The sequence below is a fragment of the Denticeps clupeoides genome, chromosome 20 (genome assembly GCF_900700375.1).
Source record: "Denticeps clupeoides chromosome 20, fDenClu1.1, whole genome shotgun sequence".
In the NCBI taxonomy this organism is placed as follows: domain Eukaryota; kingdom Metazoa; phylum Chordata; class Actinopteri; order Clupeiformes; family Denticipitidae; genus Denticeps; species Denticeps clupeoides.
This window is the reverse complement of record NC_041726.1, coordinates 10,846,393-10,870,676: the sequence shown is the minus strand read 5'-3', so window position 1 is coordinate 10,870,676 and position 24,284 is coordinate 10,846,393. Positions and strand designations below refer to the sequence as shown.

General features: G+C 46.3%; 1 protein-coding gene across 23 annotated transcripts in view; it reads right to left on the bottom strand.

Moving 5' to 3' along the window:
* macf1a (microtubule actin crosslinking factor 1a) overlaps positions 1–24,284 on the bottom strand; it is a 131,809-nt gene that overhangs the window by 72,337 nt on the left and 35,188 nt on the right. For 8 of the 23 annotated variants that reach the window (XM_028963289.1, XM_028963290.1, XM_028963297.1 and 5 more), the window contains exons 3-10: positions 14,493–14,554; positions 11,868–11,957; positions 10,096–10,173; positions 8,901–8,993; positions 790–956; positions 473–585; positions 261–367; positions 36–155 (exon numbers count right to left, since the gene is read on the bottom strand). In XM_028963289.1, the coding sequence (XP_028819122.1) occupies positions 36–155; positions 261–367; positions 473–585; positions 790–956; positions 8,901–8,993; positions 10,096–10,173; positions 11,868–11,957; positions 14,493–14,554 (830 nt within the window). Of the gene's footprint in view, positions 1–35; positions 156–260; positions 368–472; positions 586–789; positions 957–4,077; positions 6,055–8,900; positions 8,994–10,095; positions 10,174–11,306; positions 11,403–11,867; positions 11,958–14,492; positions 14,555–16,872; positions 18,554–24,284 lie in introns of those variants that run through there. The other 15 variants (XM_028963276.1, XM_028963281.1, XM_028963277.1 and 12 more) reach the window with 7 other exon arrangements.

Below are 24,284 nucleotides of genomic sequence, written 5' to 3'. Positions count from 1 at the left end.
GAAAATATTCATATTTTCCATTCTGCTCTGCTCACCTTCAGTTCCACCGGATTCTGTGGAAAGTTCTTGTTGGTCATCAGTGTTGTGTGCTGCCGTGTCCACTGGAGAAGTGTGGTAAAACGAGACTGGTACTCCGCCCACCGCTGGTCCACCTCCTGTATGCAGCACAGAGGGAATGAGAGTTTGGGGGGGAAGAAAAAAAAAAAAAAAAAAAAAAAAAGGAAAAGAATGGATAATAACAAATGAAACTGAAAACATACGTGTGCAGCAATGCCCTCTCCTCCCTCTGGGATCTTGGGGAAGGCATCGTAGATGGAGGACACGTAGGTGATTACGGATTTCTCATCTGGTGATGGAACGTCCACGTCTGCAGGAAAGAGAAAACAAATGCTCATCAGGCACAAGCGACCAAAACCTTTAGACATTCAGATGCAACAGACACCACGAGGATTGGAAATGTGCTGGAAATTACCTTCTGCATCCAGGAGTCGTGTTACTCCTAGCGACTCGGCAATCTCAAACGCCTGCTCTAGGTTCTCACGATTACTTTGTCTTGCAACCAAATCCATGTCAATCAGGTCTGGCCTGGGCAATAACAGGAAATGTGTGAAGGAGTGAGGGCAGAGTTTAGGAGTGAGATGAACACTTAAGTGAATAACATTTACACATTTGTGTGAATGCATGGCCTGGTCTGTTTTTCAATAGTTCTGAACACTGTCTATCAGAGAACGCAAATATGTACAGTTGTCGTATATCTGGGCAAAATCACACCTTTAGGTGTGATTATACCTGTATCTGTGCAGGATGGCATTGAACATTCGCCCGCTGCTCCAGCTGGAGGAGAAGTTGGTGCAACGTAGGCCAGGGTATCCCTCGGTGGCCTGCTGGCTCCATAGCAACAGCTTCTCCTTGGCAGTCAGGTCAGCTGACTCACCGCTCACGTAGATTTCCGAGATCTGAGAGAGCGAAAGAGGACACAAAGGTTATTCCCTCCACGTGCTCACACACACACACACACACACACACACACACACACACACACACACACACACACACACAGGTCTAAAATAACCAACAGAGATCTGAAAGTCATGGGTATGTATTACTGGACAAACCGTAAAACTGGACAGCTGGCTATTAAAATACCAATATTCAGATTTTTACAAACTTTTACTGCACATATTCTAAAAAATCCTTCTGATCATAAAGTGTATGGATTCTGAAGATAATATGCAAGTGCCTTAAAAAGTGCCTTAATTGTTTTAATTGTGATAGAAGATAATAAATTAGTCTGTGAAACATCATTTGGATAAAAAAAAAAAAACACATACAAATGCTTTTAATATTTGATGGAGCAGATTATGATGTTCGTCCTTCATTCATTAATCTAATCTCACATTGACTTTTCCACAGTCCATTATCCAAATTCTTCACAGAAGAAACACTACTTTACTTTACTTTATTTAGCTTTTATCCAAAGTGACTTACAAGAGAAAGACACCAGCAATTCTCGTTCGATTTCTATAGAATTTGAGTTTGCAAAACTAAGAGCCCTGATAAGGCCTAACTTGTCAGAAAATAGCATGCTCGGAGATTGTTAGGTGCTAGACAAAGAAAAAATTATAATGTATATATATTTTTGTATTGTTTTGTGCAATGTGTACGTATGTGCGTGTGTAAGTGTTAGTCTTGCTTCACAGAAGAAACACTAACATTCTTTCCTTTGTCTCGTCTCTCCATTCATGTTTCTACCAGTCACTTCTTTATCATTTACCAACCATGAAGTGTATTCTTAACAATAAATGAACAGCTGAGAAAATATTGCACTTCAACACAATATAACCATATATGTACCGGATCACAAATCCGCACCTCTCCTTGCTGACGTAATTTCCAGCCTATTTTTATTCAAATCCCTTCATTCTTTCCCCTCCAATGTTGACAAAGAGAGGTTGTAGCTGTAGTGTCTGCCAGTGCCTGGCTCTTGCCATCAGTATTCCTCCATCATCCCTCCCTCTCAGTCTTTCTCTCTCAACTCCTCAGATTAAGAAAACACAGTACAGGAACACCTCACCATAACCAATCATTTTACATGCCTCTTTTTTTCTAAATATATTCAGTATAAAAAAAGGAAAGAATCAGAAAAAAGCAAAGAATCAGGCAGACAGATGCTGAGCCTCTTACAGTAAGGATGATTAAAAGGTGAGGTCATAGAGGCGTCTAAATCCGGTCCACCGGCTGAGCACCCTGACACCGTCTCTACACAGCACAATCACTCCCCCTCATACACTGCGCAGCTTTTAACGTGCCACATTTATTCTTTTATCTGACACTCTTTTCCAGAGTCACTGATAACAGGGTCAGTTCAAATGGAGGAACGTGGCAAAAATTCAACATATATTCTAAGAGCGTCTCCGAACAGAAGTCAGCCACTCGTCCACGTGCCCAGTTTAGTCAGCGGCTTACCAGGGAGTGTCACCCCCTGAGACATTGGCAACGGCCCGCCATCCATGGGGGTGAGCAGACAGGATTGTGCGGGTGGGTGTATGGGGCGGCAGACGTGGCTTTGAGATGAAACGATGAAAGGATGAACAGAGCGGCTGGGATCTCCCCCAGGGTTACTGCAGTCTCCCTTATTAATGCATTTCAAATTCAAATCTGTATTCAGATGAGGGGGGGGCTACAGAAAACTGTAAATCTGATTAACCCAGCCGAATACAGTGGCATACAAAATAAGGCAGAATAAGAGAACTCAGCAGACAATTAGGGCCCAATAAAAATGAAGCTTCAAAAGCACCATGTTTGCTTCCTGTGTATTTGATTTAACCTCTCAAGAATACGGCAGCTACACAAGCCTTGAGAAGGGTTGACGTCATTAGGCACAGAAGTGAGAACAAGCATCACCCCTAAAGGCAGATGAGAAATAGCAATGGATCTAAACAAGTCTGCAATTCCCCACGTCTCACATTCAGATAAACTTGATCTAGTATTAAACGGTAAACAGCGGCTAAAATATGACACACAAATAAGACAGCGGAAACCAAAATTCAAGCCTGCAGATACAGTAACAAGGAACGTGACAAGGAACCCATAATGCACTGCAAACACCAGTCTCACACCTACACATGACATACTAATTATGGAGAACTTTTCACTGGGAGTGTAAATCCAGATCCCCTGACACATCCGGGTTCGTGTCAGCACCACTCGCATTTGTGGCAACTGGAGTCCAATGCAGGGAGTCAGAAGTGATAGGAGCGATGAGCAATAATGAGGAATGGAGGGATTTTGAGGAATGGGCGGAGGCATGGAGCACTGATGCTCTGGTGAAGGAAAGAAGGACAGCGTCTGGTGGGGTTTGGGTAGAGCTGATAACACCCAGACCAAAGATCAGGTATGTTTAAACATAATGTAAAAGAAATAATTGTCTCGGAATAATTCACAGTATCGCAGAACAAGTTGACATCCAGTACGTCCATGTAAAGTAGCTGTTTTTGGTATTTCTGAACTATTATCAATAATGTGTTATTGAAATGCATTAAACATAAAAATAAACATACTAAATCTATATGCAGAGTGAACTAGAAAGATAGAAAAGTAATAAAGATAGATTTTGATAGATTGAACATTGGTAGTGTTCGGGAGTGTCAGATTGAGTATTTTGGCAACCAGAATTCTTAAATTGATCATAATCTACCTGCATATTTTGTTTGGTAGCAGACATGGTCCAGGAGGTGACTGTGATGTCCACTTGCACATGTGCATTAACCAGAGGGCGTGTGAAAGCAGTCAAGACACCCACCTCGGCTCCTCCCATTTAAAACTCTTTAAAAAAACATCTTTAAGGTTCATTTCTGACACCCAAAAGACAATCACACACAGACCATAAGGCCTAGTTTGGTAGCTATTTCCTCTTCTACAACGTACAAAGAAAACAAGAAAAATGTTCGTTCATGCTTTTATCTATCTATTTATTTCTGTGAATTTGGAAACATTTCATTTCATTCCCCTTGTGCAATGTTCATATAACAGCACCAAAAGAGAAATAGTTGAGAACAAAGCAATCCCTTCTCTGACCTTGTTAGAAGTATAGGCTGGGGAGAGAGGGTTCTCCAGCACAGAGTCTAGAGCTTCAGAGGCGCTGCTGGTGAATCCACCCCAGTCCTTCTGTACAGCCCCTCCAGTTTCAGGGGATGTGAGAGGCGCATCGCTGCCATACCCTGAGGACTGGGGGTCCTGTGGTGAGGGAGTAGGACCCTCTTGAACCTGGGCAGAAGGAACATCTCCTTCTAGCCAGGACATCTTCCAAAGATTGGCATCCTGCTGTCTTGAATTGGCAAAAGCGGGAACTGTCCCACTTCTTGGCTCACGCTCCTGCACAATTTGAGGGTCTCCTTTGAGTGGGGGTGAACTAGAAATGTCCAAATCCACCTCAAGGTCCTTATCGGGTCGCCACACTGGGGATCCAAAATCGCTAGGGTAGACTGTCCGTACCACACAGAGCTTGCCCCCAACCTCCCGGATATGAACCACACCCTTTCGGTCCCTCCTTGACTTGCAATGGACCCCAGAGTCTATGGTCTCAGTCTCCACATCCACATTTTCCTCTGGTTTCTTTTGGCCCTTGTTACACTTGGGTCGCATTAGGCTAGGCCTCTCTAGAACTCCCTGCATACGCTCTCGGACCCGGCACACTCTGCCCCCTCCTGGGGTCATGCTACCTTGGGCTGGAGAGTCCTTGCTGGCCATGGTCATGATGCTTCCAGGCCTGGAGAGCTCAGGCTGGTAGTGTCCCCCCATCCATGCTGGACTTGGATCTGGGGATAATATCGCAACCTTGCTGCCTCTGATGGAACCAATGCTTCCCTCAATTGTAATTGTCCCAGCTGCTGATGGTGGCCTCAGGTCAGCCTGGCTGGATGTCTCTGTTAAAGTGGTGTTTGCAGGATTCGACAGCTTTGTGGCCCCTTCTCCTGGGGCTGGAAGACCTTCCTCCTGATCGTACCCTTTGTGGTGCTTGCGGGATTTTCTTTTGCGTCTAAAGCGGAGACGTCTTTTCGGGGATAAGGGTGAGGCACCAATAGGAGCCCCTTCCCTCGGCTGTTTCACGCAGCCCAGAGAGCTACCCATGATGGCCAGTCTCTCTCAGGATTGACCACAGTCAATCAGCAAAGTTCAAGCCTTCCGATGGACTAGAGCAGAAAGTCCAGGCATTGCAGATGGATATTCCAGAACGGAATTAAAGTCAGACAGGCTGTTCATATCCACTTGAGGATAAAGAAGATCTGGGCCATGCACAAAAACCTGCCGGGCCTTCTCCTGATGATCGACCTCATCCTACCTACAGTGCTCAGTCCCTCTTCCAGCAGCTGTTCCGCAACCTCTGAGGCAGGCAACGACACGGTTAAGTCACAGAAACATGTCACAGCGGGGTGCTTTCTGCTTCAAGGACAAAGGTGCTGTATACAGAAAGCTCTCATCTTAAAAATTAGAAAGAAACTTGACTTGACAGGAAAAGAAATCACGTTAAATCCCAGAGCTGTGGTTTTCCCTTAAGGCCATTTCACAGGTTACGAATGAAGCCACAGGGACTTTGATAAACGACGCTCAAAATCACACATCATCTCACACGCATGGCCCTGAACCAGAGCGCGAGCTGCAATCGAGCTGCAGTGCTGACACACGCTCTCCTCACTTGCACACACACGTCCACCCCCCGTGGAAGAACGCCGCTTGAGTGCGAGCGTACCGGTGCGTCGCTGGCATCTTGACAAAAAGCGCCCATCCGATCATCATCGGCCCCCCCAACGCTAGAGCGAATGACACCCCAGAAAGTGGTGACTTATCACAGCGCATCAGCGTGAAAGGCAATAAAAGTCCTTCGCTGAGTGTGTGCTCCCTTTCCAGAAAGCAGGATCATGTATAATGGACGAGGCCGCTCCCTCACTGTTACAGTAGTGCCAGCAATAAGGTGTCCAGAGAGGACTAGATGTGGTCCTAGGAGGCTAAGCAGGGACGGAGCGCGACCACGCCCAGCCAGTCAAACCCCCAGCACCTCATCAGCATGTTAATCATCTTCCACGGTCTCTTTCACGGTCTTCCCCTCCGCCCGGCTGCCTCATTATAAACCGCTTGATCCTCCCACCAAGCGGATTTGGTGCAGTTGCTGGTGCGACCGCAAGGCTCGGCCTCCGGGGCGTTACGTGAGCTCTGTAGGCAGCCTCTAGATGCTAAAGAGCTGGGACAAGAGGAAACGGCATGCCGGGGAGGGGTGCTTAGCCTCCGCTGCCACGGCAACTGAAGGGAAAAAGAAGAAGAAAAAGAAGAAGAAAAAAAAAAAGCAAGCCGGTGCTTGCGCGGCGATTTAAAAAGCTAACGTGCAACTTGTATTTCTGCCTCACAGGTGGCCAGCCATTGTGTTTGCGTTTGAGGTCTGGGTCGAGGACTCCGCTTGCCTGCCCGCAGACGACTGGCCGCTCCCTGGCCGCTGCCGGAGTTCCTGTAGTCGGCGAATTTAATTACTGTGGCGGCAAGAGCCGTACAGGGCTAGGCTAGCGCGGGCTAAGCTAAAAACCCAATCCCGCAAGACGTCTGTGGCAGAGAGGGGTTTCACGAAAGCCCGCTCGCTGGGATGGAGAGAAACGCCTTCACTTGACAAGCATCCCAGGATTGATCCGACAGATATGGTGCTCTCCCTCCCCCCGGATGCAAAGGCGCAAAGAGATATTCCTACAGGGTTGAGTCTCGCAAATCCTGTTGCAGATTCGGTATTTGTCCAGACGAATCCCAGTGAACAGAGGCTTCTTCTTTTCTCAGCTCTTCCCTCCCTTGCTCACAGGCATCGGTAGAGAGAGAGAGAGAGAGAGAGAGAGAGAGAGAGGGAGGGAGGGAGAGAGAGAAGGGCTAGGTTTCTGTCTCTGGTCCGCTGCAGCTTCAGACTACACCGCTGTATCTGCTTCAGCTCTGTCACACTCTCGTTCTCCTTCTCTCCTCCTCTTTTTTTCCCTCCTCCTATCCGATGCCTTGTCACTCCCTCCCTCCCTCTCATCCCTGTCTCTCTAGCGCTCTCTCTCCCATGTTCCCTATGCCTTTGCAAGCTCAGTGCACTGCACGCGCACGCACACACACACACACACGCAGGCTCTTACAGACAGAGACCTGAGAGCTTTATAGGATTGGTCGCCAGGCTACAGCTGATGAGGGGGAAAGGAGAAGAAATCAGTCCCAGGGAACCCTCCTCTGCACCATCCATCTCGATTTACTGCAATAGAGCATTTTGTTCCCTTCTCACTTCCATGCACGACACATGTCAAGGTAATGACGGGGCCACGCATAAAGCAGGAGAAACAACAGTGAGGCTGGACCAGAAGGGGGTCAGAAAGTAAGAGAAGGGATGAGGAATTTCACCGAGAAAAAAAATTCAGGTCAACCACAGTTACGAGTGAAATTAGAACTGTTCCCGTACGCAGACTCCACATACGAACTCCAGCAGCATTCAGAGACCAGAACCCAACTGTGATGTAAATGACAAAACGTGATCACCTCACAGAGGGGTTATTAACCTTCACGAAGTCCACAGAGTTACGGCAGTGTTACACACCCTCAACCAAACACGCATTCTTGTCACCCTCTGTAATGGTGCCTATAGGTCTCAAAAAGCAGGGCTGGCAGCAGATAGCTACGATGCAGCGATAGACTGATGGCAGCCTGCCCCAAACTCTCATTACCCCTCACAGCAGACCGACACTAAGCTGGTCCCTGGGCGGTCAGGAGCCCAACTCCCTTCTCACGGGAGCACCAGCGCCACTCTGGCTCACACTGGAAAGCAAATGCTGCATTGTCCAGCGAAGACCTGCGGACGTGACGGTGCTAGCGTGCAGACGGCAGACGGACTGGAGCCAGGTGGCTTTGGGAGAAGCCTCCGTCTGGAAGTGCATGAGGTTGGGTGGAGGGTGTCATTTGCAAAATGAATGACCATTATCATAACTTCACCACCAAACGATTTAATATCCAAGAACGGTAAACAATTAATATGATGTTTTACTTTGTTAACATTATGTTACAGTCTGACACCATTTTGAATCAGAGCTGATTTCTGCTAAATTCCCCTGGTTTGGGGCTTTCCCTAAGATCCCATCGCCAAAACCACCCTCCCTTTCTGCTGAATCACGCCGATTTAAGTGGCTGTAGTCTCCATGGCAACCCAGCTGTCCATGTCACCATGTGACGCTGCTTCATGGGGGGGGAAGAGTCACTGTGCACTCTAGTGGCAGTTCTGGTGAAGTGCATCTGCTGTGGTTGCATTAAAACTGGTCACAAACTTCAAAAGATCATGCTAAAATGTAAAAGTGAATAGTACGCCATGTGAAAACCTGACTGTCTTTGTTGGCTAAAATGGCCTAGATGTCATTCTATGACAGTCACTAAAATGATTTATGCCAGTGTTATTATTTAGTATGAAGTATTGGTGTCATGAATGCACAAGGGAGCGGTTGTATAATGAGAGTCCTTGATTCTCTCCTTGACCAAAATGGTTTTGTTCTAGAAGGCACACTTTATATAGCTCAAACTCTTTCATTATTGCATCATAATGCCTGGTGTTTTCTTCCCTGCCTGGAAATATGTGATCAATCAGAAGGAAAGTTGCTGACTTGTATCTGAAGTGTGCACTTTTATAATTGTGGCAGCAAATGTGGCTTTTTTCCAAAATGAATATAAAACATACTGGCCTATATAAGCTAATAACTGAACTACTTTTGTAAACATGCTTTATTTAACCTTTCTTTGGTTAAAATAACCTCCAACTCGTTTAACCTGAAAGCAATCTTCCTCCCCTTAATAATGTGCATAACTGCACCCAGTTCCAGCGCAGAAGTTCTCGACACAGAGATATCACAGACCTGGAAGTGCAGGATGATGGTCCAGATCAGGCCCAGTGTCAGCTTGGGGTTCCCGTCTGTGATGTCATCATTGCGGATGTTCACCAGCTTGACCTGGGAGGGGAAGAAATTAAGTGTGAGATTTTTTTTGAAAGTGAAGAAGTGATAGCAAAGTGATTGTCATTATGAAACACTGCAGCACAGCACATGGTGACACAACGAAATGTGTCCTCTGCTTTTCACCATCACCCTTGGTGAGCAGTGGGCAGCCATGACAGGAGCCAGGTGAGCAGTGTGTGGGGACGGTGCTTTGCTCAGAGGTACCTCAGTGGCACCTTGGCATTCAAACTGGCAACCTTCTGATTACAGGGCCACTTCCGCTAGGCCATCACTGCCCCTAGGGTAGCAGACCTTGGAGAGGGGTTTTGAATATGCATGACCAGAGGTCCAGTCACTGAGGTGGTGACGCCGAGCTGCTCACTTGGGCAAGAGTGGCCATCACTACCATTTATGTCACTGCACGCCTCCGCTCAGCAAAACTGCAGTGTAACTTTGGACAGAGGGAAGGTTATTCCTTTCGGCTGTCTGGGCCGCCATCTCTCCTGCAGCACTGCCTCTGTAACAGTCTCATTCTGTTTCATATCAGCGGGGATCTTTACTGGAGTCGAGGCCGACTCACTGCAGCTGTATGTGTTCTGGGTTTAAAACAGCTCTGCAGGAAGCCATGCTGCTCATACAGGCCGAGTGAGACAAAGTAGGGAGGGTAAACGTGATCGAGAGCGCAAATTAGTGAGACTCGGAGTTTTCACTCAAACAAAAAGGGCCAGGATGCAAATAACAACCATGCAGTGAGTTCCTGCTTTATTCCTGTAAATTCATACTTGACGTGACATTATCAAACACTCCATTGTGGCACTACTGAAAGGTCAGGCCCTGAGAGTCTTTGGGCACTAACGACTAAAATAACTAGTAGAACACTGGTTATGTAGAGTTTTAACATTACGTGAAGTACATAGTCGGGGATTTTGTGAAAGAAAAAACAAAAGGTCGGATTTATTAGGTGGCCATGACTAGGAAGAAAACATAATCCATTCTATGCCATTTCAATGGATCTCTGTGACGTTATAAAAGTATATAAGATTACACTGATCTGGGAGTATGTATGTAAGAGAAGCAGGGATGACTATATGAGAGCATGACGAAGATGGAACATCACCTGTCTCTGTTTGAGGAAGTCCAGGGCGATCTGCACATTCTGTAGCCGGTGGAATCGCATGCGGCCCTTTTCCCTGGGCTGCAGGAAGGGGGACAGAGAGAGGATGGATCAGCTTCAGGCAAAACGGACCTCTCTGGCCCGCCATATCTGGCCATCGCGGGCTGCATTCCTCTACGAAACACCATTAGCTGTTAATGGCGTTAGCTGTGGGACAGCGTCAGTGCGGGAGAGAAGCAGCTTGCTTGCGAGTCTGTGGGTGGTGGATGAAGGTAAAAGCAGGACAGGGTGGAGACCACAGTCTCAGCTCAGTGATAAGCCTACAGGCTCCATGCTTTCAGACCTTGTTGCCCGAGTGAAATACAACATGGTTGCACTACCTATGTGTGAAACCAGCTGTTACAAATGTTATATTAACATATTTCAGACACACAGTCCGAATGCACACACAGACACACACAACAGGGTTCATGAACGTACACACATACAGACATAAATCGGGCAACCTCCAAACATGAAACATACATCTTCCATCCTCAGTGTATTAAAAATGATCTTGTGGCGTTCTGCAGCATGGCTGCAGTGGGACGGGCGAGGAAGGGGGTGCAGGGCAGTGACGGCTGCAGGCAGTATCCCCCATCGTCTGTGCCCTGACAGCCAGCCACGCCTCACTGGGGGAAGGGGTGGACGGTCAGGCAGCATCTGCTGATTCTAGAAAACGGGGCACCAACCTAGATACGCTGTGGAGTCTAGCTACTGTCTGCAACGCTGCTGTGTGTATGGTGCTGGGCAATATGGCCTATAAGGGACATCACAGAATTTCACAATGGCTGTACTAGGACGATTCAGAAAGTACCATTTGTTTTCAGGATTTAATTACAACCTCAACCAAGTTCTGACTTTGTAAATGAAGACACTAACATAAAACAAAAAGAATATTCACTTTATGAAGATATGAAGGCTTACCTCTTCAAATTAAATTATGAAAACAAATTTCTTCTCACAATATCACTTTTTGGTTGCACAAGTAAATGTATGTCAATGTCTCCAGAAAACCAATCTGGTCTAAGGCCATATAAAATTATTAGTATGCAACTATAACTTCTTTTTGTCCATGCCCTTTGACCCAGGAAGTGTAAGAACACACACACACCAGGTCATGCAGTGTACTGGGTGGCCTTTTCAAGTGTACTGAAGGGGGTTAACAAACGTACTCCCTGCTCTTCATCATCTTCCTCCTCCCCACCCAGTGGTATAAGAGGGGGGGCACGAGACACACATGCTCTCCGCAGCGGGGACACACCCTTGAGCTGATGACATCACAAAGGAAGCACAGAGAGGGAGGGAGGGAGAGATGGTAAAACAAATACACAGGAAAGAAATAAAGCAATTGCAGAAAACAGGAGAGGAAGAGAACAGATGAGCTGAAGCCTGAATCATGAAAAAGTGCAGTTGTAGCAACATTAAGAAACACAGCAGCTTCTGAATGATGTATGGGATGAAACACAAACACACACAGCCTTCAAACCACAAAATGAACAGAAGACGAGAGAAAGGAAGTTGTCACATCCACATATCCATCATCTGAGAGGGACCACACAGTGAGTGCACACACAACAGGACACGTTGCTGACATCCTTGTGTGCATCTGAGAATCCTTGGGTCAAGTTGGTGACTCCTCAAGTGTCGAGGCAGGTCAAGTCACACGCTGTAGACTCGTGGTGCCCTGGTTTCCTGGTGTGAATGAGTTACTGTGTGTGCATCACAAGACTCACCAGGGGGACGCCGGACAGCACCTCCAGCAGCGAGATGAGATTGTGTCCATCTCTCAGATCCTCATATAGGTCTGTGATATGCTTCCGCACCTGAAACGGGAAGGGATAGAAAGAAAAGGATTGAAGTTTACTTTACTGGCATTAGTCAGACTTACATGTATGTGCATTACACAAAATTCTCACCCTTTACATATTAGGAAATCATAAGGTTTTGGTTGGTTGTATTATATACTCTAAGTGACTTACAATAACTGAGTAATTCTGAATGTACAGATGAACAGAAAACGTGAACATGAAGAGAAAAGTATGGAAGCAGAAAAAAAAAAAAAAAAAAAATCAACAGATCTAACTAAACACATCTGAGTAAGACAGCAGATGGTCTCTAAAAAGCTATTGCAGACCTGAGAGAGATCAAAATTCCCAGAGCGCACTGCAGTCACAGTACCATGAGGAGAACATTGGGGCTAAACTGATCCAGTTCTATCTGGGAGTTGCTCTCTGCAGTGGCTGAAAACTCAGTTCTCTTTGAAACAAGGTCAAGTCTATGAATGCATACTAGCAAAATGGCCATTTTTGCGTGTATTTAAGAAAGAACAGAAACTACAGCTGACCTTTCATTTGTCTAGTTTAGCAGCGCCATCCAGCAGAGGGCGCCAAATACAAACTAATGTTAAGCTGAACCAGGTGAACAGGAGCATTTTGTCGCTGGCTGCCCAAATATTGCAGTGGATTATGAAGCACAGCTGCATGTGTCGGCATCCGTGGCCTAAGTGGCCTTTCCTCCATCTGTCGCTCTCGTTTCTCTCTCGTGTCACTCTGTCTGGATACACGGTGTTGTACGTACCCCTTAAATAATTACCGAATAGCCAAAATGGCATCCTATTGTTATCTCATATAAAGCAAGTTGTGCTTACTTAACTGTTTAGCTTGTAAGTAAATAAACTGTACTCTTGTTCACCGTAGTAAAAAACCAGGCTCAATTGAACTCAATTCAATTGTCCCCTCTCCCTCCGCAGGTTCCAATTCGGCATTCCAGACGTCCTCACACGGCAGGTTTCTCATGGTGCTGTTTGCGGTGAGGTCATTGTTTATTCAGCGTGAGGGCAAACACACACACAGAGACACACAATGTCACTACCATCTGCCACATACTCTGCCTCTGACAGGGTTTATTTGAAGAGGTGAACATGAGTACGCTGTCATTGAGGTCGCCGTATAAGCCGGTGGCGAATGCTGTCCTCTGGTGCCACCGTCCCCGCTGCACCACAACCATTAGACCGCCAAACCGTATCAATAGATGCATCGAGTGAACACGTCAGATCAGTCTTTGAGAGCAAATTGGACAGGCGTTCTGGGAAAAGGTCACATTAGCCTGCTGTTAACGATCTTAGCCAAGCCAAGCTGATGACTAAAACCTATGCGGATGTGAGCGGCTTTAACAACAAATCAATTCAGTAATACCATAATACAGGGTTAAATTAATCCATCCAAGGTTCAAATAAAGATGAAACTGAATGGACCACAATAAGCTGTAGTGATTCAATGTGCCAGGGTTTATCTACCAACTCAGCCAATCAAAAGCAAAAAGGAGGGTGGGACATCTCGATATATAGTGACAGTTCCCTCTAGTCCTCTACCTGTCTGCACTGACTTATTCCGTTTTAACAAATGCTTCAAAACAACTGAGCACGTTCAGACAAACTTTTACTACTGATCTATGAATGATAAAATTCATCTGAAAGCTGAAATTGTACTTTTTCCAGATAAACTGATGTTGTGATACTATGTACCACCTGCCAAACATACACTGGTCAATAAATAGATTTCCCTTCCTGAGACAAGGACAGTATAACAAGCAGTCCAACTAAATGGCCATGGTCCAGCTATAACCGTAGACTAAACGTACGCATGGGAATGTACTGATGAAATGACACCCAGCACCTAGTTGCGGGTGCTGCCGCAGAACTGCATGCGTTCTACTTGGCTTTCACATCCTCTTATATTCCCTCATAAGACGTTTCTCCATGTCTTCTTCCGTTCTCTAGTGACACATTCTGTACCCAACTGCCTTTCCCCACCCTTACCAGCACCGTGGTTCTGTCAGCTTAGAAAAGGTCACAGAAGCCAGCCGTACGTATCGTCTCTCGCCAGATGACGCGCATCTCATATTACACACAGGCGCTGTGACACACATTACAGTAAAATATCCAGAGTTATGGGGTCAGCACCTTCGCCACGCTGCTAGGTGATTGGCCAGGCCTCGCTGCCCCCTGCATTCCCAGCATTCCCTGCTCACAGAGCTGGCCTGGGCACGTTTGTTTTAGAGCTGGACAGACACTAAACTCGTAATTACAGGACTGATTCAAAAACAGACGTCCAAAAACAGAAGACCTATGCTTTTTTTTTTTTTTTTTTTTAAACCTAACAACCAAAAAGAAATGATAGCCTCCAAAAGTAAGTTGCTCTGACTCACAGAGTCGGCTAAACGGTGATCTAATTTAAAAAGAGGTTTGTGCCGGGCGGGTTAACGGCAACCCGGATCCGCGTCCCATGCCCGCATGCAGAAGAAATAACTAAACAAAAAAAATGCTGACGACACACAAATAACAGAGGATTGGCCTTTACCTTTATCAAGTGTTTGTTGACCCACTTTGTGAAGGTTTTCTTTTGCACCCTGTCCCGCTCATCTGTGAAAGAAAAAAATAAAAGAATTGCAGCGCTGATGAATCATGACAGAGCTTCTATTAGCTAGATTAATAAATATTAACACAACTGATGAAACTAACATTTGCACACTCTTCTGTGTGTGGAGTATCAAAATATTTCACTCACTTTTGGAACCCAATCAAAATACCCATCCCCAAACCCCATCCAAGTCTTCAACTCAAAACTGATATCAAAACGGTTAAATGAAAGTAAAGGTGAAGTGATTGTCGTTGTGAAACACTGCAGCAAGGAAATGTGTCCTCTGCTTTTAACCATCACCCTTGGTGAGCAGTGGGCAGCCATGACAGGAGCCCGGGGAGCAGAGTGTGGGGATGGTGCTTTACTCAGTGGCACCTCAGCGGCTCGGGAATCAAACCATCAACCTTCTGATTATGGGACCGCTTCCTTAACCATTAGACCACCACCAATGCCCCTAAATACATAGTTTATTGGCATTTCTATGTCATATTAGCAGCAATATTTGTGATCAATATGAGCCAAATCACACTGATTAGTTCAGGATCTGGATAGGTTTTGAACATAATGTGGTCATATCATATTTGGTACACTGCAGAAATAGGTTAGTGAGACAAAATTGTCACAAGAAGTAGAACACCCTGCAATCACCATCAGTTATGAAATGAAGCAAAGTTTCAGAGGTGATTAAAAAGTAAATTAGGTGCAGGATCCAAAATAGACTGGCCTAAAAAAAAAAATGGTACTAAGACCCATTTCAGCACACGAGAATACTGAAGCAGAAGCTCACATTGCTACTTTGCAGAGTAACTGGAAAAACCTATGAATTCCTGAAGTCCTCATAAAAAAGAACTAAGTTTTAAATTAAAAAAATGCAAATGAAGGAAGACATAAAACAAAAGTTCTTATAACACATCAATGTATCTCAAGGGGGCAAAAGAGGGATGGAGTAAGAAAGGCTGAAGAGACAATCACCGCCAGGTTATGGAGTGTGTGTGTGTGTGTGTGTGTGTGTGTGTGTGTGTAGAGGGGGGGGATAACGAGGGCAAATGACAAAGAAACTGAACTAAATGACGGAAAAAGTGAAAGCAGTCTCCCTCTATCCAGCAGCCAGAGTTGAGTCAGTGAATCTAACAATAGAGTCTGACTCCAGCCCTCCAGAGCTTTATCAGTCAGACCCTCCATCGCCGGCACTGTGTGTGTGCAACTGTTGATGCGGTTGCCGTGGTGACGATATGACAAGTGGATAGGATTGGCTGGCCTACTTCCGGATATGAGTATACGATGTACTACATGTCCAGTGTCACAAACAGATAAATGCACTGCACACTAGTAATGGATAATATGACCAAAAAGACAAAAAAAAAAAAAAAGTATCTTGCAGGATGAGCCACTCAGGCTAAACATTGTTAAAATGAAGGTATATAAGCCACTCCTGTTCAAAAATATTATATTTGTATAAAAAAAAATGTGGAAGGATAGTTAAAAATGACTGGTTCTGCATTAATAAAAACAAATCTGTTTATAAGTGTTTTTGGCATAATAGCGAGTCAGTTTCAGTAAGAAAGGCGAGAGCAACATTGCCATAGTTTGGTGACATATTGACCTGCAGGATGTAACGTGTGTACACACGCATAGCATGTCCTCACCTACAGTTTACACACAGGCTACAAGCTGAGGGTCACTCAAACTCGACGGCTCAAAGACTGACTGCTCCCCGACCCCCAGAGACATGCCGAATGACAATGGGGAATATTTGCATTGCAGAGTTTCAGGTGAAACTGCCCTTTAGTTCCACCTTAAGTCATGCCTCGACACATTCAGATGCCATCTGACCCCCCCCCACACCAAGTCAGGCAAAATTCCACTAGATCAGCATCTTACAAACCTGAACACTTACTTAGTATTTCAAGACATTTTAGGGCTCTTTAAAAATCCCAGCAATGGCTTGGGGTTCCCACGCACTGACCCACTGGGCATAAGAAGAAGAAGAAGCAGCAGCAGCAGAACAGCACCCCCCAGAGCTCCGGGGAGGAAAAAGGGAGAAAAACACGACCATGTGCACACATGGACACAAACCCTGCTGAGAGCAGCCGGGATAGGAGAGTGACAGTCGCAGATCAGCACACATTCCTCAACAGTGGCAGTCATTGTTCCATGGAACACACCCCTACGTATTATCCACACACACACACACACACTCACAGACACATGCAACTTCAAGTGTCGGTGAGCAAACAGCAGTTAGCCAGTAACGTGTCCACAATACAACACAGAACGCGCACGTCACAAACAAATAAACCCCAAAGTGGACAATACTAACCTGCACAGCACATGAGCGTCTGCAGATGTGCGTTCAGACTCCTCTCATTACAATACTCCGGCCACATTTCGCTCCGTGCGAAGTCCTTCCTTGCTTGCTTTCCCCCTCCGGCTTCGACCTTATTTTGATTTTGCTTCATTTAGTTCCCTTCCGTCATTTCCTCCTCCGTGCCTCTCTGCACCTTTGCCACAGCGCAGATAAGCTGAGAAAGGAAGTCAGATTCGGCCCTTCGGTGGGCCACGGCCGCCGTAAACACGCCCACCCAGCCTGGCGACGGTGAACATGCGACTCGGGAGTCCGCCGCCTTCTGCCACTGCTGCTCAGTGCCTCGTCTCAGTCGCAGCCATTTCTAACTCGGGGCTGTCAGACGCAGTTTGGCTCACGCACGTGTGTGTCAAAGTGAGAGAGAGAGAGCGAGCGGGCGAGTCAGAGAGCTCCTCCCCGTGAACCATGAGGTGTTGCCCTACTCCCCTCCTCCCGCCGCTCGTTCTATTACCAGCGTTCCCAAAATGAAACAGCACTTTCGGAGGGAAACAGAGTTTCTGACTTGCAGTTATCGCACCACCACCCCCCCTCTCTCTCTTTCTCTCTCTCTCTCTCTCTCTGAAGTCCAAGTTTCAGCAATCCTGTTTGCATAAGGGTCCTGTCAAGTTGGGCAAAGGTTTTGTGCACCGATAAAAAGTAGTAGATACAAGCAGGCGGCGGTACGGTCAACTCAGTCGCAGAGGAAGCGTGAGGCGGGGTGTGAAACACGAGAGCAAACGTGTGCTCCGGTCTGTAAGGAAGTGTTTGCAGTCCATGTCCCCTCTCTGATGATGTCACCCAGCAGCACAATCAGAAACTTCAAATCACCAAGCCACCGCGTTGATGTGAAAACCCCAGCAGAGGTAAGATCCACTTGTTACAAGTAAACAAAAGTGCATCAGGTTTCAATTTTTGATCCTGTCTCTTTTTGCCAAGTCTCATCAAATGTGGTTAACTCTGAGCGAACAAGGGCCTGCACGTGCTGGTAGGAGAAATGTCCATCTCTCAACCCGGTCTCAGAAGGTCTGAGATTAAATCAGATTTAATTAAGAAAGGAATAAAGACAACAGTAGGCTTGACGAAATCAGTGAATGTTAAGTGTTCGGGGGGCGGGGAAAACGAGTTTTGTGGACTGGGATAGCAAGTCCAGCTCCACTGGTATTATTATAATTTTTTTTGTAATAACATGCAAAGTATTATAATTTGTACACAAAACACACAAAAAAAAATGCAAACCAGCTCACACTCGCATTAAGACTGCAAATTTGCTTTGCCGACCCAGTTGACACGCCTCGGCTCTTGTCACCTCCTGCTCTCCCTGGTCACAGAACCAACCAGCAACCAATGCAATTAACCACCCATGAGTCAGCATAACCATGAGCAGAAGCAACTCGGTGACGAATAGAAAACCGCGAAGGTCCTGCTGGAGCCGCACTGGTCAGCTGGCTGTCAAAAACCAGGACATCCCGAACGCGACGCACACTCCTGCACGTTCCGTCCGGCGGGTCACAGCCCCGCTCCCTCAGGCGCGTCCAGGAGTGCCAATGCCGGGTGGGCGCTGCGCTCTCTTCGTTTCCGATTATCGTCCATTTCTGTTCTCCATCTTCCTTTCCGGTGACGCTCTGTTCGTGTCTCTTCCGGTGGCTCGGCGCTCTGCTATTCCTGCTCTCCTCGGGCCCTGTGCACTATAAATACCGGACGGAGCTTACGCACTTAATGCCACATGGAGCGCTTATCCCCCACCCCTCCCGTTCTCACGTCTAATCTCCCTCTGGTGCTCTCTCTCTCTCCCATTCAGTCCAGCGTTGCTTTTTCTTTCGTTTTCAGAGGCTTATGTCATCGTTCCCTGCACCATCTTCGAGTCCCGTATCCAGGTTTTTAACCATCTCTCTCGCTCTCGCTCTCTCTGACAGCAGTAGCACTCGGAGGCTGACACAGTGTGCCCACACCCTCCCGTTCTGCCCTCCCTCTATCTATCTATCTATCTGCTCACACAAACTACGATCTGGCCATGCCTGCACAGGCTCAAACCCAGGCAGGGACTACAACACCCACCAGCACGGTTCCTGGAAAAGGCAGAGACTGCTGATTATCGCCCACCCCCTAATAATCCCCCACCCCCACCATCATCAGATTAGCCCAGATTTAATTTGGGCTCCTTCTGACCGCAGGCCTCTTTGTCAGCCTTATTATCAAGGCCAACATCTGGAGGACCTGCTCTCTGGACGGTTGCCACATGGGATACGTACAGATACAGCCAGAGTGCGTGCATGTTTTAGTCGAAATGTCCTCAATTAGATGATGAATTAGACTATGTGATGTTGACGACAAAACTGCATATCAAAGGCACCTGATACACAGGCTTTCAGGCTTATTTGTAAAGGGGACAACATCAGACAGGACACAGCAGTCACATGTACCCAGTGGACCCCCCGTGGACAGAGTTCAGGCCTGAGCACATAAGCCTCTAAACTTCACTGGTTCGAACTTGGTGGGACGCCATCAGGCCATTAAAGCAGTGACGATCAACGGAATGACAGTCTGGTGAATATATCAATATATTATTAATCATTACAATCATACATTCAGTTTGTATTTCATTAATAATTTGTAAATACAGACAAATACAGTGAGTAATGACTTATTTCACCATCTTTGTCAAAAAACATGGCTAGCAGCTTTTAGCGATATGGCCAAGAGGATTCTCGTACTTCCATACTTCAAAAAAAAAAAAAAAAAAAAAAAAGGAAATGGAAGGTGGGGTATATGACTCAAACCACAGCCCTGGCACACCCAGCCTTACGCCCTAACACACAAGCAGCTTCCTGTGCAGGGATAAAAATAAAACAATATGTCCTTCCATCACTGGCGTGCACACACACACTCGATTACTGTTGCTGCAAGTTCTTTAAGATCTGACAGCTGACCCAGCCAAACAGGACACGCTCGATTTCAACCACCCCGCATCCATACGACAGCCTAGCCTGAAAGCAAACGTAGCCATACAGTTAGGGTCACACCGGGTAGCGCAAGTGAGACTTAGTTGACCCGAGAATAACCTCTGAGCCCAGATCCCTATGATCATGCAAAACTCGCGACAAGGTCCTTTGTCCTTCAGATGCTGTGTTGATAATATTGCAAATGTTATATTCCTTAATGGTACTCTACGCACCATTAAACACAAAAGAGGGAATATCTGCAATATTTTTAATGACGTCCCGTTGCCTCACTCTATAATACCCAGTCAGCTGGTTATTCAGTCGAACTCAACACTAGTTTTATGAAGTGAAAGTGCAGATGAATGATAAGTACAAGAGTATGAAGCACATTACCAACAAACTGAATTTAGACATTACACAGAAATGTAAAGCTCTGTTGCCACGGCAACGTGCGTGTTCTACCTGTATTCCGGGCTCGCCGTCTGATGTAAAGCCACACGCCAGCCGCTGTCAGGAAGTGAGCAGTCACAAAGAGGACAGGGCCAAAGACTGATGGGTCCATGGAGTCCATTATGGCTCGGCCCCACCCAAACACACGCCTCACAGACCCTCACCCTCACCCACACCCAGGCCGCTTCGGTCTTCTGGTCTTGATGTTTTTGGTCCGAGTCTTTCGTCTGTCCAGAACTATATCAGTCTGCCTGTATCTGTTCCGCTCTACTTCTGCCCACCACGGACCAAAATGAGAGGGGGATAAAACTGGAATATTTCCTCTACTCTTTCAGCAACTCCTCAACTTTCCCCTCTTTTGAACAAGTAAGTTCTAAGACTAAGGCTGATGCGGAGTGTCTCTCTCTCTCTCTCTCTCTGTTTCCACTCTGTTCTCTCTCACACACTTACACAGAATTCCTTTCCCCTGAAACAAGTTGCACTTTTTAGGTTCGGCTCACAGCAGTGATCAAAACTGAAGAGAAAAAAAAAAATTAATAGAACAGAATGATATAAAATTGATCAACCCTTCCCAATGTTAAACAAGCGAGGGAGTTCAACCAAGAGCAAATAATGCTATGGTGTGTGTGGGTGTTTTGTGTGCGCACAAGCGTGCAAGAGATACAGCACAAGTGTGCCTGTCCATCTGTTTATGTGTGTGTATCGCTGTTGCTATGCGTAGGCACTTGCATTCACTTCCCAATTTACAAGCGGCCATCTTCGCAGGACCATCTTTGCGTATGCGTGTGGCTATTTGCTGTGGAACGTCCCCACCCGGCGCGAACAACTGTGTGATAGCGGGTGGATGTGGTCACCGGGTTCCGTCTGCCGGGCCTGATGCCATGACACTGCAACGCCTCACCCTTCCAACCGAGAGAGGACGTCTGTGAGGCCGCTGGGAGATTCCTCCGCTCTGCGTCAGGGTTCTGTATATGGTCACATCTCTGGGCAGCAGTACGGTGTGGAGGTGAGGCGGCAGGTTAAGGTGAGTCACAGCAAAACTGGCCCAAAACGTCCAGCCTGGGGGTCTCAGACAGACTGACTCACAGAAACAGGTTATGTGTGTCTAGGCTGTGAAAGGGAGGGGAGTGGGAGGATGAAAGGGTTAAAAAAAAAGACGGGTGGAAAAAGGACGAAAGCGTAGGGGTGATTCCTTTAAAGGTTAATGACCGTTAGACTGAAGGCTGGAGAGTCAATGTGAGGATGGAGAGGATTAAAAGACCAGTGGAAGACAGGAGCATGATCATATCCCATAAATCACATACATATGCATACATATGCATAAATCACATACACTATACTATACTAGTGCTGCAACAGAACACTGTTGATCCGTGATCCGAACCGATCCATCCCCACAGTTCGCCACACAAGTGATCCGAAGATTCGAAGCAAAAAAAGGAGCAGAGGAGCTTGGGAAACCTTCCCCGTTAAATATGCTAATGGGAAAAGGTTGGTGGAAAAAACCACCAGAGACTGTCGACAGCGTAGCAGGAGGAAGCTCTTTGATACTGGCAACACGTCGGGCGTGGCCGCTCATTTGAAGCTACATGATCCTGGTGTGACAGGAGCGAAGACGAAGGCTGCACAACAACCGCCGATATCGTGGCAGTTAAGCAGGCCTTTGATGCCCTGTCCGACCGGGCCACATTCCGCCGTGCAAAAGAAGCAAACATTTGATGAACGTGCTTGAGCCACGTTATGATATCTCGTCGCAAGTTACATTTCTTATTTTTTTTTTTTTTATTTGCCGACCCAGAACATTTATCCGATCCGTGATTTAAAAACACGTGAATTTTTTGGGATCTGTTGCACCACTAACATATACTATGCCATACAGTACTCAATCTAGGTAACAGATTTCATTTTTAATCACAGTGATATTAGCAATTGTATCAACATGCATGATTTTAAAATAAAAAAAAGATTCATAAACAAGTGGAAAGGATTGGTTGGAAAAACTGTTGCAGTGATGATGATTTATAAAGCGCGTGTTTCCCCATGGTCAATCTGGGAAGGAGAGGTGCTTCAGCTAGAGTCATCTTTCAGTACGAAGGTGACATGACTGGCAGGGGACTCCCAAGGTTCCATCTAAGTTCAGTCTGAGTTCGATCACCACACACACAGACTCCATCACTCAGCTACCAGTCTCAATGAACTTAAGGACCTCAACCTGGAGTTCGACACACACACACCTGACATACTGAACAAAACCAAACATACAAATAACATATGAAAACATAAAAGTGCCACAAATATTGAGACATGATGTCTCCTGAGTCTCAGCTGCACATTCAAGGCCTGTCGCTGCAAAACAGCACAGCCTCCAGCAAGGACAACAGATGTTAAGGTGACATCTGACATCAGTGATGGCGAAGGGGCTGTCAGTGTCAAATCCGGACCACTTGGCTGATCGGTTTCGCGCATTCGCAGCGTTTAGGCTCGTCTCGCTGGAGCACCGATGTCCTCCGAAAATTACAGAATTCGACTCTTACAGTCAAAAACTCGTATCAGAAGCAGGGAAAAGAAGCAATCTAGCGCAAGCCAGCCAGTTTGTGTTCAGGTCAAACGTGAAAGTGAAGTGATTGTCATCGTGAAACCCTGCAGCACAGCACACAAACAAAATGTATCCTTGTGACGCAAGGAAATGTGTCCTCTTCTTTTAACCATCACCCTTGGTGAGCAGTGGGCAGCCATGACAGGCGCCCGGGGAGCAGTGTGTGGGGACAGTGCTTTGCTCAGTGGTACCTTGGTGGCACCGCTGCCCACCACCAATGCAAAAATTCGAACCGGCAACCTTCTGAATACGCCACTGCCCCAAAATAAAAAGTACTTTTATTTTAATGTGTAATATTGTGAAATAGTTCTTTGCATGAAATGCACATATTATTTACATTTACAAAATGCCCAGGCCCATTCACTGTTGAACAGTGATTTGTCATATTGCAGGTTCCCCCCCACACACACTCTATAATCACCTAGGTTTTAGGTGAATGAATATGTTTAGAACGAAATGGAAAAAACTGAATTTAGGAAGGAATAAAACGGAATTCATAGGGAGCCATGTACTGTTATTACAGGACCCTGACATTAATGGGTGTTTGTGTTGAGCTGTGAATGTCTCCATTCATTCTCAGAGGACAGAGCGAAATCTCACACTGACCACAAACACCCACCCAGACCCACACTTGACTGCTTCATGACTGCTTCAAGACTAGCTGCAGTATAGTATCTGGTTATTATGTTAGCATGAGTTCACACCTCGCCAAGCACCAACAGGGCTTCAGAAAACCGAATCAGCACATACTAAACAGACAGAACGAGCAGGCAAGGTCACACTGGCCCCCATACAAAACACACAAACACACGGGACTTCGGTACCCTGGGACACCAGTGCACAGCCATGTTTCTTGGACCACGGTGACCGGGCTGAAGGAGAAAGTCAGATGAAGGCGTGAATCAACTGCCCATGGCCCGTTTCGGCAGGACGATGAAAAAAAACTAAGCCGTAGTGACAATTGTCCATCATTATATTCTCACAGTTTATAATCTGTCGCTCTGTACCACGTTCCTTCTATCTAGTCATACGCGCCACAAAACCTCAGCGGTGTTGTTGTGTGACCGTACACTGTCACTGTTTCTGCAGAGGTCCAAAAATGCCACATCGGTGACAGCTATCCCCAGCTGTGTGGCCTTGAGGTGTCACATCATATCTTCTGAGAGAGAGAGAGAGCACAGATTCCATTCCCTTGCATTTTACCATACAACATATTTGCTCAATAATTTTAAAGGAAAGTCAGGAAATAAGGCAAAATAAAACGGAACAAATGAATCATTATCACATGAGTGAGAACTGAACATGAACCTGCTATCCAGAACTATTTAACATAATTTGATAACATATTCTGAATGAAACCTGCTTCCTAAATGGGTGTCTTACTATACCACCCCTATTAAATA